This window comes from Aythya ferina (genome assembly GCF_964211825.1).
Source record: "Aythya ferina genome assembly, chromosome: 17".
NCBI lineage: Eukaryota > Metazoa > Chordata > Aves > Anseriformes > Anatidae > Aythya > Aythya ferina.
In genome coordinates this window covers 8,301,869-8,318,760 of record NC_140316.1, presented here as the reverse complement: position 1 = coordinate 8,318,760, position 16,892 = coordinate 8,301,869, and the positions used below count along the sequence as shown (strand labels likewise).

Sequence of the window (16,892 nt, the reverse complement as noted above, 5' to 3'; positions counted from 1 at the left end):
AGAAAAAAATACACAAAACACACCTTGAAGCCAAAAAATCTTTATTCACCTCTGCTGCTTATCATACAATTTACTCACCCCCTAAGATGGCAAAAAGGTGTCTGCTCAGTGACTCCACAGCTGAAGGATCACTGCACTGTCGAGCCAAATTCTTTAATGCAACAACTGCTTCATCCATCAGCTGCACACTGTTGGATTTCAGATGACCTAGAAAATGATGCACGAGCTAAGAGCTCTCTATCACAAACTGCATAAAATCAGCGAGACAAGGATGTATCTTTGCATGTGGCCTGACTCAGCTTCTGGAACGTCACATGAACTATTCCAGTGCCAAGTTACAGTATCATCCTCCCACCCAAATAAATCAACCTCGACACCAGCGATCGAATTCTTATACATACAGCCATAAAGGTGAAGCAAGACTTATTCTGAATTCATCATTCCCTCCAGAATTAAGTACTTACTGGCCAGTCCTTTCACAATGTCCAGAGCGTACTGGCTAAGATCCAGGTTCACAGACAGGAGCAAGCAAGAAATTGCTGAAGACAGAAGAGATTATGTCATATTAAATTTGTTAAGAAGCTGATTTTAGCATTTTAATACTTCCTTCCCCACTGAACACATCAAGAGCAGGCAGGGCCAGTAAGGACTAGGGAGGAAAAGCACGGAAACTGATGCCCAATCAATAGATTAATTCAGGATTATTCTTAGCACTCAGCTGTGAAATTCTGTTCTCAGTGTAAATCATAGGTACCACATACCCAGACACTTGGGATCACACCACAAATGTTGCTTCTCCACATCCAGCCCTTAGACACCAGACAATCCCACTGCCTATGCCCACAGGCCTATAAGCATAGTCCAGAGGGATGCACACCCCCCACGACTCCAGGACTCTGAGGAACAACTGTTCAGGCTCTTTGGCAGAGCACTGTACAGAGATGACAGACTCACTTTCAATTACATTCTCAGGACTTCGCAGCAGGGATTTCTGCAGTGTTGGCAAAACTAAGTCCTTGAACTCAGCATGAGAGACGTATCGAAGAATTGGGGAACAGCTGTCCTGCAAAGGGAACAAAGCACTCAGCACAGCAGCGGGCACCACACACAGGACAAAAGCATCAACAGCCCTGGAAGAGTTCTTCTCACCAGCACGTGCTTCTGAGGCTTTGTCTTGCTCATAAGGATGGTCTTCATGTAGAAATCCAGAAGAGCACTCTGAACAAGCAGAAACACCAATTACAGCCATGCTGCAACCCACACAGCTCCCTGCATGCCACTGACAAGCCAGGCTTGACACCCTGCCTCACCTTCCTCTGGAAGGCAGCCCTAACCACCAAGCAGAAGCTTTGTGTGATGGTCGAGCAGAGATCAGGGCTCTCTGCTTACCCGCCAGCCTAATACTCAAACCCACTAAGACTAGCTGCTGCCTTCCCTTCCTACAACAAGGGAGAAGGCAGAAAGCTGCAGGGCTGTCTGTCTGTGTAAAAGCACAGGCCAGAGCCATATACCTGGCAGCTCCCTCTTTAAATGCATCCCATTGTTTTAACCAGAATTGCATTACCACTGAAATGATGGATAATGAAACCAGGGGCAGACGGAAAGTACCAGCTTCGCTGACACATCTGTCCCCCAACCTTCTCCGTGATGAAAAGCAATGCTACTTATTAAAAAAAAAAAAAAAAAAAAAAAAAGCAGCATGGCAGATTTACCTTGTGGCGTTTGATGATGTCAATCTCTTTCTGGGCTGTGCAGAACTGCACCACCAGTCCCAGCATCGCAGCATAGCTCTGGTTTGGTTCAAGACCGAGAATGACAGACAGGTACTGATCCACCAGATCTTGATTCTAATGAGAAAAAAAAAAAAAAAAAAAAAAGCACATTAACACAACAGAAGCTAGAACTGCTGCTGAATAAAGCTACATGAAGGATAGCTCACCTCTTTCCACAGCCTGTTCAGTTTCTTCACCGCCCCAACCACTGCCTGCTTATGAGAACCTCCCAAGACTTCCAAGAGGAGTAAGCACTGAACCTCCACCTGCCAAGGGAAACAGCCAAGACAGCCCGCATGAACCTGCTTCTCAGAGAGCTTGTATCAAACAAGAACTGTCAGATGCCTGCGATTAACTCCATCTGCTTATAAAGAAGTTCTTAGGCTGTTCTTAGGCTAACACGCAGAATTAGGGAGCTGCACTGTTTTCATCCCTTATATACCACTTTGCAGAACTATATACATGTATAACAGTTTTGGAAACTCTGACTTTGAAAACAGTAATTTGTATCAAGTTACACCTCTTCTTGAAGTGTATTCCAACTATATTCCAAGGTGCTGTGAGCATGGTCCCAGGGACAGATTGTTAACACAGGTAAAAGAAAGCAAAAGGCTACTTAAAACCACATGACAGAATATCACGGGCAAGGCAGGGAAGCAGGAGTTCACAGCGTGCTTCAGAGAGCACCTTGGAGGCACAACTTAGGCTAGAAACACAGGTATACACCACAGTGTACAGAGCAAGTCTGCCTCAGGTGTAAGACTGCCCCAGTCTCATGCTTCATACATCTCCTGCCTTCCCCAGCAGAACAGGATAGGTAAAAACACCAGAAAGCAAATAAGATCATTTTGTAAACCCAGGTTTTAACATGACTTTATCAGTCACATTCAGATCTACGTGCAATGTTTCAGCAAACTCAAGAAATTAGAAATATTCAAGTCCTCACCTCCAAAGGGTATTTCTGCAAACCAAAAAGAACCTACCAGTTTTTTCCACGTTTCCCCCTCTCTCTTGTCAGGCGTTGGAAAGACTGTGCGAACCAGCAGGCACGTCCAGGAGAGCGCCAGCAGAGCTGCAGACCCACTGCTCTTACTGTAGTGGAAACAGAAGGCAGGTAAATCCACAGCCCTCCACGTAACACTCTATAACTCCTACTAAGTCAGAACTGGCTCATCTACACCATCCCAAAACACCACCTCATTACTGAAGCTATCTTATAGCAGAAAAAAAAAACAGCTAAACTCTCAACTTTTAAAGGAAATAACTGGTGTTTGTAAGCTCCGATGGCTTTTGCTTGATGTGTTTCAGCTCCTGTTTAAACGCAGAACTTGAATGGCAAAGGGAGGCTAAATCTCACCTGCTGGGAATGAGAAAACTGAGCGTGAGAAAGACCATTTTTTGATCTTTCCAGCAGCATTATAGCAACGAGTTAAAATACTTCGCCGACTGAGACTGCCCAAAAAGTGACTCAAGATTCTCATCTGCTGATCATCTTGACTGTCAGAGCTTCACAGCCTTAGATTGCCAAAGCATTTCACAGCTTACATTCCCCCCGGCACACCACTCAGCTCTGATTTATGCCAACTCTCCCTCCTCCCTCTCCTTCAAGTGGCAGAACCCACCTCTCAGCTCCCTGAGGATCCCCACCCCATTTTCCTCTTCTCTCAAAAAGTGAAATAAGGTAACAAATCACCCGATGTACTGACAGTCACCTGAGGAGCAAATACTGCATCACTGCAAACCTTTAAACTGAGACCTGGTATTTTTTTTTAGAAGTACTCCCCTGTTAAGCCAGGAGGCAAGAGGTGGGCAAAGGAGGTGCAGGATGGCACTCTGGGGCCTCCATCAGCCTTAAAAAAAAAAAAAACCTACAGAGAAGAACCCTAGGGAGAAACAAGCCCTACTTGGTGTTTGCAGCTGCTACTGCTATACAATAGCAGCTCGTTTCTCATCTGAACATCAAATTTCATTATCTTCCTGTCAATAATAAATCTTGAATTCCAGCAGCTGAACACAGGATGGGTAGGAACTCCCCTTTCCTAATCATTTTGGAGACTGTTTCTTCCTGAGAGTTTATTCCTCATCATTCCAGACTTAAGTTTAACAAAATAAAACTGTAACTTAGACCCGATCCACCAGCAGTGGATCAAGAAGATTCTGATTTCACAGAAGACATGAAAGAAGTTAAAAGAAATAAAATTTGAGCAGTCATTACGTTATCCCTGAATGCTTTTAACAGCTCTGGCAAGCAGCAGCAGAGCATCCATACCCAAGGCAAGAATAACCACCAGCAATTCCCAAGTGATTCCACACAAAGCAACTCATCCCGCACCTGGGAGCTCCGGCCCTGCCGCTGATCCCCGAGGACTGAAGTGACTGCAGGAGGTTCTTTGCTGTTGCGTCTGGCTGGGACTCTGCGAGCTGCTGAAGCGCCAGCTGCAGGGCTCTGCGGGATGCCGCATCACTGACGGGAAGGAAAAATGGATCTCTGTGAAGTTATAAACCCTGCCAACATCACACGTATTACTACCTTGCGTCACGCAAAGGGCTCTGCTTCCTCATTTCAGCTAATAGCTGCTTTATCGTTGCCGCTCTGAGAAGTGGAGGTTTCTGGCAGAAAGCTCCGTTCACTTCCTCAGCTGGCAGAAATTATGCTGAGGCCCTCCAGCAGGTTGCAAAAGAAAACACAAGTCCTGAGCAGCTCTTCTGCAACAGGGCACAGCTTAATCCCATCTGAAAGCATCTAAAAGGCATCTTGCTCTGGCTTCACACTGCCAAACTGAACTGCAGGATGCAAATTTTAAGTTCGAATAAAAGTGAAGCACAAGGTAAACACTGAAACTTCTTAATATCAAACCTAACTTGAGAGCCTAATCGCTAGATGTCATCTTCCCATGTCACATGCATCTATGGGACACGTCACAGTCAGATTCCCAGATGCTCCAAGCCTGTTTAATTGCTAAATAACCTCACTTTACTAAGAGATTAAAAAGTACAGCCTTTCTACATCAATTTACTCACCGGTATCGGTGCAGGGTTAGGCAGAAGAGTTTGCAAAGGCCTTTCACTGCACCCTCTGGAAGATCTGTAACAGATTGGATTTCAGCATATTTCTTTGTAAGTCATTGGGGTCTTTAATGCACCCGAGCACCCTTAAACTAAAATCAGTGAACTGATCACAGCCCATACACACATACAGAAATGTTTGCAAGTACCATATTCAGAATTCTCTCTTTTATGTGTACATTTTATGTATTTTTTTAAATAACAGCAAAATCGGAATGCATGCTATTCCGGCCACCTTCAGAGAATGAGAAGCATCAAAAAGACTTTTAAAAATTCATTTCATTTTATTAAGACTGTGTAAAGTCTTCTGGTTGTACTCTCTCTCTTTATATATATATTTATTTATTTATACATGTGTGTATACAAATACTCCATGAATCATTACAAAACCAAGAAAAGAGTCATAAAGAGAAACAGGTGACTGATACATTAATGAAAAACTAATAATTTACTGGAAAAAGCACACATGTAAGTAACTGGAGTAACCACAAAAGCCACACTTGGAACTAATGCTGTAGGAGAGCACATACTGCAAACGCAGCCACCCCACTACATCTACAAACTACCCCACAAGTTTCATGTAGCCTTTTAAACCAAGCACTTCAACATTCTTCTCCACCCTGGTGATCAAAACCGTTTTTACCTTTCCCAGAAATGCACTTTCCCAGCTCGCTGAGGATCTCTCTCCGCTCCTTCACACTGGCTGTCGTTACTTTTACTGCAAACCGCTTCAGCGTATCAGAAATCTAAAGGCACGGGCAGAGGAGAAAACATCAGGCTGGCTTTGATGTCAACAGGACATAAAACCAGGGCAAGCATGTCCTGTGCAGCTGCACAAACTTATTGGCCAAATGCAGTCATCTGTGAGTGTCATCTGTGGTCATCTGAGTAGGAAAGAGTCACTACATCATACGAGATGAAACTCAAACTGGTCAGCTGCAGGATGACCAGTTTCTGTTCTGTGATTGTGGCACTCTCTGAGGTACATTTACCCTTCCAAAAGGAGGACAGACTGAAAGGTAAAATCAACGCCCTAGAGCACAGGGCCTTTAAAAGCCAGAAACCCAGCACTTCAGGAATGCAGAGGAACTTTTCGGGGGGTGTTACCTCCTAAAGCCACCCACCAGCTGCTGACAGCCTAGCACAGAGCCTACCCTCACTTCCTGAACACCGATCACTGGTTTCAGGCTGTCCCAGGTTATCACTGCTGCTGGAAATTACTTGCATGGGGAGGGGAAAAGAACGATCAGCTTGCCTTGTTCTCATCCAGAACTGGCACACACAGCTCGGGGGTGCTGTACATTGGACTGAGCAGGTTACAAAGAGTATGCCTCGCCATAAAACTCCCTCCCTGTGCTCTCGTTAGCACCCAAGGTAAACAAAAACCCTAGATCACGCAACTCGACGTGTGTTTGTCACGCCTGTGCTGCTGTGTCTGTTATGTGCCTGAACCCGCAGGCTGTAAGGGCCTGAAAACCACCAAGTTTACTTCCTGTAAATAGTTTGTGTCAGTTTTCAAGGGGTACAGAGATGGTGAGATAAACTTTATTTTTTTCAGCAGCGTGTGTTCTCAGTGACCTGCTCCTTTAGAAACCACTCCAGTGAACTTCCCAGTTTCAAAAGTGTACAAAAGGCTCTGTGTAGCCTCAACAGGGCTCAGGCAGGGTTACACCCAGGTGTCCTCTGTATTTACATAAATCAAAAGAACAAGGCTACAAGAAAGGCCTTTGAAATTCACTTCTTATACCAAGCACCTTTGTAAGTTTATAACAAGGAATATCTTTAGGAAGGGTGGCAAATAAACGTGTCTTCAGAAACTGATTAAAACCACTCCTTCCCTCTTAAGGAAAAATTCTACCACTTTTTCCACAACAGGTCTTTTTGGAAGGACAGAAACCCAAGAGTTTGGGAAGTGGAAGCTGCCTCTGTTCTTCTGAAGAGCTGCTTTCAGGGAATTTTCTTTGCTGGCACAGAGGCAGGGGACCCCTTGGGGAAGACAGCTGAGCCGTGACCCAACCACCTCCTCCCCTGGGCTCTCCTCATGCCTCCAGCCCGCGGCTGCCGGTCACTACAGCACCGGAGACGCCTCATTACCACCTCCCCACCCCTGCCTCCACCGCACGCAGGCTCAGGGCGAGTCGCACTCCCTCACGCCGCTGAGCCCCCGGCGAGGAGACGCGGACAGGACAAACCTGCTGGAGCCACCCCTGCACCGCCCGGACCCACAACCTCGGCGGAGCTCCCGGGCTGCTGGGCACGGAGCGCGGCTCCCCGAGCCCTCCCCGGCCCCCCCGGGCTGTCCCGGGCCTCCCGCGGGCCCCGGGCCGGCTCCTCAGTGTCAGGGGGGCCCGGCCCCCAGCGCCGCAGCCCCCGGGCCTCACCGCCTGGCCCCGCTCCTAGGCCCGGCGTGGGCTCGGGGCTCAGCCCCGGCGTCCCCCAGCGAGAAGGGCCCGGGGGAGCGGCGCGGAGCCGCCCGGGGCCGGGCCGGTAGCAGCGGGGCGGGCGCGGCCCGCACTCACCTGCGTGTCGGCCGCCATGGCGCCGCTGTGCCCCGGAAGGAGACGGCACTTCCGGGGCGGCCGGCGCACGCGCTGCGCGGCGGGGGAGTGGGCGTTGCCATGGGGACGGCGCTGCGAGGCGAGCCGAATGCGGCCGAGCGGAGCCGAACGCCGTCGGGTCGGGCCGAAGGGATCCGAACTCAGCCGAAAGGATCCGAACGCAGCCGAACGGAGCCGAGCGCCCCCGAATCGAACCGAACCCACCCGAACCCCGCCGCCGAACGGCTCCGAACCTCCCCGAGCCCACCCGAAGGGCTCCGAACCCCCCCGGCCCCCCCCCGCAGGCAGCAGCAGAGGCGCAGGCAGGGTCCAAAGCCTTTATTGAGCCCCGCCACGCCGCTAGTCGAAGAGCCCGAAGCCCATGTCCTCGTCCGACTCCTCCGACTCCTCCTTGGCCGCCTCCTTGGCCGGCGCGGCGGCGCTGGCTGCGGCGGGTGCGGCCGATTCGGCTGCCACCGGGGCGGCCACCACGAAAGCCGAGGGGTCTGCCAGGAAGGCCTTCACCTGCGGGGAGAGAGGGGGAATGTTATAGGGGAAACGTCCCACGTCCCATGTTCCCAGGGGCTGTGCGGCTTGGTAGGTGTCAAGTGAGGCGATTGCCCTACGGGTGGAGGGAGGCAGGGCCCATGCCTGAGGTGCCAGCACCTGGCTGCCCCCTGCACCTCTCGCAGCCCTGGGTGGGCAGGATTATAAGGGGCAGGCTCCTGCCTCCATGCTCATCCCACAGAGCCAAGCGCCCTCCTCAGGACACTTGGCTCTGTCCAGTTCACGCTCAGAGGCAGCCCTGAGTCCTTTCAGGGTTGGTAATGGGCTCGGTGTTTCTGTGCAGCGCTCGCTGCGCTTTGAACAAGGCTCTGGGCTGCGGGGCAGACGCTGCCATTACCTTTTCGGCCAGTGGGAAGGTGTAGTCGGTCTCCACTGCCACTGCCAGGACCCGCTTGTACCCGTTGATGATGGAGTGGGGCACAGAAGCAATGGTCGGGTACCCAATTTGCAGGCAGACGCTGGCAACGTTACGAACACCCTGCAAAAAGAGATTCATGTTTTGTGCTGAGCCACAACCGGGATGAGAAACTGTGACAGCTGCCTCTGTGCTGCCAACACAACGCAGGACAGTACAGAGCATGCACAAGGAACCCAACCCCACTGAACTAAACATCAGGATTTAAATGATTTCAAACACTTGTTGAAATAGCGTCCAGATTGCACGAACACTTCACTGCCATTACACATTCACTGATCCCACACGCCTCACTTAATGAAATGCCCAGTATGTTTTCCTTTGTTTTGGTCAAAAAGCCTACAGAAGGTGCTCTGTGACTGTTTCTCCACGGCACTCAGACTCTACAGCCTGCAGAAAACACCAGAGCCTACACTTCGTTCTGCGGCAGCACCTGCAGCCTGTTTTCCCTCTAGCAGGTCGGCGAAGAGCTGAACCTTAAGGATACAAGGCTGAGGCACTGACCTCCAGAAAACGCTTGTGCAAGGTATCCTCGGTGATGTCCAGCACTTCAGGATTGTAAATGCTGCCATTGTCAAAGACCTGCTGGATCACCAACCCGAAGGAGAACGGGGAGATGTTCAGCATGTTCAGCAGGGTGGCTTCGCTGGCACCCACTTTGTCTCCAGTCTTGATGAGCTGCACATCGCTCTAAAGGAAGAGGAGGAAAATCAGTGAATGTGCACAAAGAAATTCAGGACAACCAACACAGCAGGGACACAAAGGCACGGTTCTCATGGCAAGAGATGAAGGAACAAATGAGCAAAGGTAAAATAGGCTCAGAGTTCTGAGGCTGCTGAACCAGGAGATGAGCAGCGCCTCGATTCCCTTCCCTATGGGTAGCTCGTGAATTCCTCTAGAAGAGCTCAGATCTGACAGAGGAATGTAAAACCCTCTCCCCACCCCACTGCATGCCCAAACCAAGCCCTCAGAAGTTCCCAAAGTGAAGCAATCTGACTGTTCATAGTGCTTCAGTGTGAATGAGGTTTTGGATGATGGTTACGCCTCCTGTTCTTCCACATGAACGCAGGATGAAAGGACAACTCCACGCGGTATCGCAGCAAGGGCCCTTCAATCAGGGAAGGGCTTCAACAGCACCACCACCACCACTGCTCACTAACCAGAATTTCAATGGTTCCTCTGGAAATCTTCGTGGTGATGCCCAAGGCCTGGAAGAAGGAGGTCTTCTCAGGTCCGAGACCGGTGTTCTGGGCTGGCACAGTCACGTCACAAGGAGCAATCGCACCAGCACGGGCAGCTGCTGGCACCTGAAGAAAGAAGAAACAAGGTAAGTCAAAAGAACGCTTCTCTCTCAGATTCCCTGCAATGGCATCAACTCCTTCCCAAAATGACCCTGCATGACAGACATCACCCAGGCACACACAAACAAGACAGCAGTGGAAGAGCTACTCAGCTACAGCTGCAGGGGCCTAGTTTCCAATCCCCAAAGACTCCGGATAATCAGGTACCGCCCCCCCCCTTAAAGGTTCAGTTTCACTTTTCCCTCAGTATTTCCCAGCCCAGAGACGCAGTGACGGCTCACTCCCCCACCTTGTTGGCCAGCAGCATGTCCCTGATCTCGGCCAGATCCTCCTTGGTGAAAACAAAGCCCACGTTCCCACGGATGTGAGGCAGCAGCCTGAAGGAAAGATGACAACCATCAATTCTGTTCCTCACACATCCCCTCCCAAAGGGAGGACCCAGGAAGCCGCTCAGAGACCCGTCACCCACTTTTCCAACGCAGGGTTGTTCTCCAGGTGCCCGCGGATAGCTTTGCGCATCATGGTGTTCTTCCCCATCAGCACCACGGCCTTCCCGCGCAGCGACATCCGGATTTGCTGCATCTGCTTGGATCCCACGTTGTCCGCTCCCACAACGAAGCATTTCGGGTAATCATCCAGCAGTTGCTGCGGTGACAACAGCCCCGTGTCTGCGGGGCCAGCCCGGGGCGGAGTAGCCCCGAGGCCCCGCAGCGCCCCAAAACCCACCCGGCCTGGCCCGGCCCCGCTCCCCGACCCCAGGCGGCGCCTCCCAAAGGCCGGGCCGGGCCGCAGCGGCACTCACGATGATTTTCATGAAGTAGTTGGACTTCCACGTAGCCCTGTCTTCCCTGGGCATCGCGGCGGTGCTCCAAGGATCGCCCGGCGGGTTTAAAGACGAGCTGAGGCCTGCGGGAGACGGGCGTGGGTGAGGCCGCTGAGCGGCAGCGCCCTCCCCGCCACCAGATCCCGATCCCGGATCCCCGTCCCCGCAGCCCTCAGGGGCCCTCAGGACCCCCCCGGGCCCCCTTAGGCCCTGCCCGGACCCCCTCAGGGCTCCCCAGGCCCCCCAGGCCCCCCCCGCCCCCCCTCTCCCCGCTCCTACCTCCACGAGGGCTCCGGGAAAGAAAGGCCGGAGGGCGGGCCCGCCTCCTTTTATACCGCGGCTCGCGCCCAATCGCGGCGAGCCACGGGCGGACTCCGCCTCATCCCATTGGTCGGCAGCCAGTCACGGCGGAGCGGCCGCTCCGGTTGGGCGGCGCGCCTGTCACTCACGGGAGCGGCGGGGCGAGCGGGCGCCCCCTGGTGGCCGGAGGAGAAGCCGGCGGGGAAGCCACGCCCCCTGAGAGCAAGCCACGCCCCCACCGTAACCGCGCAGCGCGGGAAGACCTCGGGTGGCCCCACCCTCTGACTGAGACCGCGCCCCCCTCGTTGAAACCACGCCCCCCGTCTGAGGCTACGCCCCCTCCTGCAACTGCACCCAGCGCCCGGCCGGGCTGGGAGCAGCGCCTGCACCCCCCAGCCCCAGCCCCAGCCCCAGCCCCAGCCCCAGCCCCAGCCCCAGCCCCAGCCCCAGCCCCAGCCCCAGCCCCAGCCCCAGCCCCAGCCCCAGCCCCAGCCCCAGCCCCAGCCCCAGCCCCGTCCCTTCCCTTCCTCCCCCCAGGGTGCGGGCGGGAGGCTGGGGAAGAGAAGCCGGGGCTCCCGAAGCCCCCACCCCGCAGCAGCTGACCCCACAGCTCCCTCCGAGGTCCCAGAGGGGAGGTGACCCCCAGGCAACAGGGACACCCAAACGACGCCTTTAGGTGGCACAGCCACTTGCAGCCCACCCGCCAGTGTGAATTTAAAATAAAGGATAAATAATTAAAAAAGAAAAAAGGGAAAGGGAAATTAAAAAAAAAAAAAAAAGGAAAAGGGAAAGGAAAAAAAAAAAGGAAAGAAAAAAAAAAAAAGAAAAAGGGAAAAGGGAAAGGAAAAAAAAGAAAAAGTAAAAGAAAAAAAAAAAAGGAAAAAAAAGAAAAAAGGAAGAGGGAAAAAAGAAAAAAAGGGAAAAAAAAGGAAAAGGGAAAAAAAGAAAAAGGGAAAAAGGAAAAGAGAAAGAAAAGAAAACAAAGGAAAAGGGAAAGAAAATAAAAGGGAAAGAAAAGGAAAAAAGGGAAAGAAGCAAAAAATAAAAGGGAAAGAAGAAAAAAGGAAAAGGGAAAGAAAAAAAAGAAAAAAGTAAAATAAAAGAGAAAAGGAAAAGGGAAAGAAAGAACATAAAATAAAAATAAAAAATAAAATAAACATTAAAAATAAAATAAACATTAAAAATAAAATAAACATAAAAAATAAAATAAACATAAAAAATAAAATGGAGGTGGTGGTCCCTGCCCCCGGCTGCAGCCCCTCGCGCCCCCCGCAGAAAGAAGCAGGCGAGGGCCGGTGGGTTTAACACAGCGTCGAGGTTACAAAGGCAGGGGCAGCCCCGCGGGCACGCTGCCCGGCACAGCACAGCTCGAGATATAAAAGGCGCTTTCTTAAAATCACTTCAAAACCAATTTCGGTATAAGAGGATTAAAAGCAAATTAGATATGAATTCAAAATCAGTGTAGAAATCTTATCAAAGGCAGGATACAGTATTCATTTCGATAGTAAAACCAAGTGTGCCTCACACACCCGCCCCCGGGGACTGGTTATGCCGGTAACAGTCAGTACAAAAGGTTATTGCTCTAGCATCTCTCCGTGGAACACGTTTAACAGGAGCGCAGGAAGGAAATACCGAGGGCTGACAGGTCTCGTTAGCAAAGAGAGGAAGGACAAAGCATATAAAGGGTGGATTTTTTTTTTCCCTGGCTTCTTAAACCCCTCCGCTTCTCCCCGACCTTGTAGAGGAGGGTGTTTGGGAGAACTTCAGGCTGGATAACGCAGGCACACCACAGGCACTCGTGGTGAAGGCTGGCCCTGACCTCCCTGCTCCTACAGAAGGGCCGATGCTGCCCTGCCGCCCATCTCCTGGGAGCAGCAGGCGAGGGGACTGGGTGCTGAGGGAGGTGCCTGGCCCCGCACGTCCCCCTAGGGGCACGCAGCAGCACACGGAGGGATGGCCGAGGCTTGGAGAGGGCAGGGAATAACAAACTAGGGGAAAAGAAGGAAAAAAAAAAAAAAAAAAAAAAACACAGTAATACCTTGATTCCTCTTCAAACAAACAACAAAAAAAAGTGGTATCGACTCCTTACAGTGTAATGGAACTGGAGAGACCCTTGCAGGGTCCTGGCTGCCTGTGCTGAGGCTCCCGGTAAGCCAGGGGTGCCCGCGGCCCCAGGGAGCAGAGGCAGGGTGGTGCTGAGCTCGTGGGGTGCCCTCGCTGTGCTACCAGCTCGGGCTGCGCTCAGGAGCCTCAGAGAGGTGTCAGGACAGAGGGCTGCGTTGTCTGCCAGCGTCAGGGAGTGCTCAGAGCGCTGACACAGGCTGAAACGGGCTGAAATGTACTGGCTAAGGCTCCTGCTGCCGGGAGGGGGCTGAGAAGCTCCCTGGTGGAGCCCTCGGGCTAAGCTCAGCTGTCGGTCACACCCAGCTGCACACAGGAGCCAGGGGACTGCCTCTCTCTGCTGAGACGCAGCAAGGGCATTTCCAGTTTAATGGTCCGTCTCTGGAGCTGCTGCCTCGAGGCAGCAGCAGCAAGCACTACCCCCCACCCCCCACCCGCCCTCTCCCCTGCCTGGGAAGGTTTTGAAATCACAGTAATGTTCAGAGAGACAGAACTGCCCGGGGGGAGGCAGAAAGATGCTTAGCTCCCAGCTAGGACGCCTCTAACAGAAGAGTTTGAGAAAGCAGTTCTGACAGTAGGGCTTGTCGTTCTGTTCTTTGAAGGTTCCTTTGTTGAGCTGCTTGAGGCAGAAGGCACAGACAAAGTGTTCGGGGTGAAATTTCTTGCCCATAGCAGTGATGCAGCGTCCTGTGATGGGCTTCTGGCACCCAGAGCACAGCGAGCCGCGACGCTCGTGGTAATGCACCTCGCAGTAGGGCTGCCCGTCGTGCTCGAAGAAGCTGCCGTTGATGAATGGGGTGAAACATTCCTGCAGGGGGAGAAAGCACAAGGGGACAGACTCAGTAACAAGCCGGGGATGTGGGAGGCTCCACAAATCTCCTCCACGTCGTGGCACGAGCTTTCAACATCATCCTGCTGTCCACAGAGCCGAAGTCTGCCCATCAAGAAGAGTTTCCAAGGATAGACAGAGCCAGAAGCAAGGGAAACAACCACGGCCCTTTCCAGCTGGCTTCTCTCACACAAAGAAAATAGGAGTTACCAGATGCGTTCAGCCAGGACGAAGGAGAACACTGCTCCTTCTCTCAAGGCAGGACACGCTGCAGAGCACCTTCCCCTTTTTCTCCTAATCTCACTGCGGCTTCCCCACAATAGGAGGCGGAAGGCAGGGACCAACACAGGCTTTAATACAGCAAAACCTAATGAACCTGGCACTAGGTCCAGCTGGGAAAATGAGGCACAGTTCGTATTTAAAAGTGCTCTCTGGAATGGCTGGTGTCACAGAGGTATGCTTTATGTAGGATGGGGATTCCACCTGAAATACCTCCACCAGGCATATGTGCATCCCTACTGGGAGAAACCCCTGGTTCTTCTACAGTGCTAATGATTTTGCACAGACGAGGACACGCCAGCCCTGTGCCTGTTGAAGCCCAGCACTCGTCATCGCCTTCAGTACCAGGCAGCTGAGAACGTGACAGCACAACCTGCAGCAGAAGCCCCCATCCTCCCTGCAAGGCTGGGGAGATTCCCCCCTTGTACAAGCGGTGAACTGAGGCAATGGCCTGAGGGTGAGCTGAGGATCCCGTCCATGGCAGCAGGAAGGCCCACGGAAGCCAGATCTCCATAACCCTGGTGCTGCTCAGCCCAGGCACCTTCCTCTTCCCCTGGGAGAGCACAGGGTCACAGGCAGCCAGACCTGTGTGCACACAGCATCCAGCACGCAGGGCCACCAGTGGCTCAACGCTCCACGCTGGGTCACAATCACACCCGCAACCCGCAATTCTGCTGCTGAATCTGGTTTCTTTCCCTTTCTTCCCCACTCTAGGAAAGCCTGGCTTATGTTTGCTCATCTCTTGGGGCCTGTAAGAGTTAATACTCGTGAGGCACTTTGAAAGAGCGCCAAGCATTTAATCTGCAGTATTCCTGCTTATTATGCCTGCTGCATGGAGCCTGCCACTACTTCACTGCCTTGCCTGAACAAGGTCAGTCTCATTAGTTTACGTTGTCAGATGGAGCATGGGAGGAAGAGCCTCAAAATCTGATTGCTGAGGCAAGTGCTTAGAGAGAAGCTTAGCTTATAATTGTTTAAAGGCCACAGCAAATGTCTCTGTTTATCTGTGAGCTGCTGCAGAAGCCCAGAACTGCAGCTGGGAACAGAAAGAGCAAAGCAGCCAGAAAGTTTCACGTAAACCAGGAGAGGAACAAGAAGGTGCTTGGTGCTGACGTGTTTTTATCTGGCTGTACTTCAAGACCCCACGGACGCCTTTGTCTTGATAAGGGACCAGAGGCCTGCAGGGTGCAAAGGACAGGGGTCGTACAGCAGCCCTGAAGGACCTTGGGTTTCTTACCCGACAGACAAAACATTCAGGGTGCCACAGGGTGTTCAAGGCAGAAATGTAGTTTTCCAGGATGGCCCGGGCACAGCCTCCACACTTGGGAGCAAACATGTCGAAGTAGTCCTTGCGGCAGTAGGCTTTGCCGTCCTTCTCATGAAATCCTGCCAAAGAAGAACAAAGAGCATCAGCTCCTGACCTTCACCAGCCAAGCTCTGGAGAAACCAGTGCGGGTAGGATCATCCTTCCCATCCCCTCACACACAGCAGGCAGCTGTTCCTCATTCTGCTGCCCTTCCTGTCCCATGCGCACACATGCACATGCATATTTTTCCTCTCCAGAGACAGAGAGAGAGAAAAAAAAAAATCCTGGTGGTATCCCTTCTGCATAAACAGCTATTTCCCTTGGAACTTCTGCCTTCAGCAGTTCCCGTCATCTCTCAGGCTGGCCCCCAGCAGCAGCTCTGCCTTACACACCTATCTGCAGCTCAGGGAGGAGATTGTTTTCCCCTTGTATGAACCAGTAATACCTTCAGGTCCAAAGAAAGCTCCACACTGGGCACAGAAGAAGTGTTCAGGGTGCCATGTTCTGTCCAAAGCCGTCACCACTTTCTGTTCAGAAGAAGCAAAGCACAATCATGTTAATCATGGGTTCAGCCTGGAGGTGAACAAGGGGGCACTGGGTGGAAGAACACTTTAATGTTGGTGCTGACAACTGCGTGCATTAAAATAGACCGTCCTTCAGAGAGCTGAGTCACTTCTCCTGCCTCTGGCTCATTCAGGCTTTCCCCACAGCACACTTTTACCCTAAAAGGATCTTACACACGGCTTCCTCCCTTACACAGGGCCCCGTCCAGCTCTCAGGGCTAGCGCACTGGTGCCTCTTACTACAGGCTACCAACAGGCAGGAGCTGGGGAATCGTTACCACAATGACAGAGCCACGCTCTGAGGGATTACAGCTCAGTGAAGGTAAGAGGGACTAACCCATCTCATTAATTAAGTTCATTAAGAACTGGACAGGGTCAAGTCGTTTCCCTTTCAGAGCCAGTGCAAAGGAAAAATAGAAGTCGCCAAACAAAATCTTTCACCCCGGACACATGGGTGGAGTTTTTAAACACTGAGGCCTGCAGCACCTCGTGTCACGGTTTGTACCCCCCCAGAACTCACATCGAGGATGGGCCCATTGCAGTAGTAGCAGCGAGGGGAGAAGAGGTTGTGATAGTCCTTCTCGCAGTAGGGCTGCCCATCCCGCTCAAAGAAGTTCCGTGACCCGATCTCCTCCTGGCAGTGGGTGCAGACGAAGTGCTCGGGGTGCCAGGTCTTCCCCATGGCTGTAACCACCTGTTGGGAAGACAACTTATGAAGGACACCTCTACCTCGTTCTCCCCTCGACCACATGACAAGTTACCAGCTGGAGGTCAGCAAGAATGACAAGATCTACTACTCAAGTGAGCCCTGGACTGGGGTAGCATGAAAACTGAATTACCTATCATCTCAGGAGAGGGCAGTCCCTCAAGGGCAGGGTAGAGGTCACTGGAGGAGCTTACAGCGTACCTAGCCAGTGGATAAATAGAGTACTTCAGTTTCTCCAGCATCTCCAGTCCCTTCAGCCTCACGAAAAAGCCCTCCCCGTTACGCCCAGCTGCAGCCCAAGCTTCAG

The 16,892-nt window shown here is 52.0% G+C and overlaps 3 protein-coding genes across 6 annotated transcripts in view; all 3 read right to left on the bottom strand.

Moving 5' to 3' along the window:
* Nucleotides 1-7,435, bottom strand: part of GCN1 (GCN1 activator of EIF2AK4) — a 42,748-nt gene extending 35,313 nt beyond the window's left edge. The window contains exons 1-11 of the mRNA XM_084538699.1: nt 7,358-7,435; nt 5,482-5,584; nt 4,794-4,857; nt 4,105-4,236; nt 2,756-2,864; nt 1,940-2,038; nt 1,713-1,847; nt 1,150-1,218; nt 955-1,063; nt 465-539; nt 79-207 (exon numbers count right to left, since the gene is read on the bottom strand). Of these exons, the coding sequence (XP_084394825.1) occupies nt 79-207; nt 465-539; nt 955-1,063; nt 1,150-1,218; nt 1,713-1,847; nt 1,940-2,038; nt 2,756-2,864; nt 4,105-4,236; nt 4,794-4,857; nt 5,482-5,584; nt 7,358-7,375 (1,042 nt within the window). The 5' untranslated portion in view covers nt 7,376-7,435. The remainder of the gene's footprint in view (nt 1-78; nt 208-464; nt 540-954; nt 1,064-1,149; nt 1,219-1,712; nt 1,848-1,939; nt 2,039-2,755; nt 2,865-4,104; nt 4,237-4,793; nt 4,858-5,481; nt 5,585-7,357) is intronic.
* A 264-nt stretch (nt 7,436-7,699) lies between these two features.
* Nucleotides 7,700-10,811, bottom strand: RPLP0 (ribosomal protein lateral stalk subunit P0). The gene is made up of 8 exons (XM_084538700.1): nt 10,761-10,811; nt 10,461-10,564; nt 10,128-10,303; nt 9,948-10,035; nt 9,518-9,664; nt 8,862-9,047; nt 8,280-8,420; nt 7,700-7,900 (listed from the first exon to the last, which is right to left on the bottom strand). The coding sequence occupies exons 2-8, from the start codon at nt 10,512-10,514 to the stop codon at nt 7,736-7,738; spliced, it is 957 nt and encodes a 318-aa protein (XP_084394826.1). The 5' UTR covers nt 10,515-10,564; nt 10,761-10,811; the 3' UTR covers nt 7,700-7,735.
* Nucleotides 10,812-12,200: 1,389 nt separating this feature from the next.
* The window catches only part of PXN (paxillin), a 41,702-nt gene continuing 37,010 nt past the window's right edge, over nt 12,201-16,892 (bottom strand). For 3 of the 4 annotated variants that reach the window (XM_084538695.1, XM_084538696.1, XM_084538698.1), the window contains 4 exons: nt 16,400-16,573; nt 15,762-15,843; nt 15,248-15,396; nt 12,201-13,710 (listed from right to left, as the gene is read on the bottom strand). In XM_084538695.1, the coding sequence (XP_084394821.1) occupies nt 13,444-13,710; nt 15,248-15,396; nt 15,762-15,843; nt 16,400-16,573 (672 nt within the window). In that variant the 3' untranslated portion in view covers nt 12,201-13,443. Of the gene's footprint in view, nt 13,711-15,247; nt 15,397-15,761; nt 15,844-16,399; nt 16,574-16,718; nt 16,787-16,892 lie in introns of those variants that run through there. The other variant, XM_084538697.1, reaches the window with a different exon arrangement.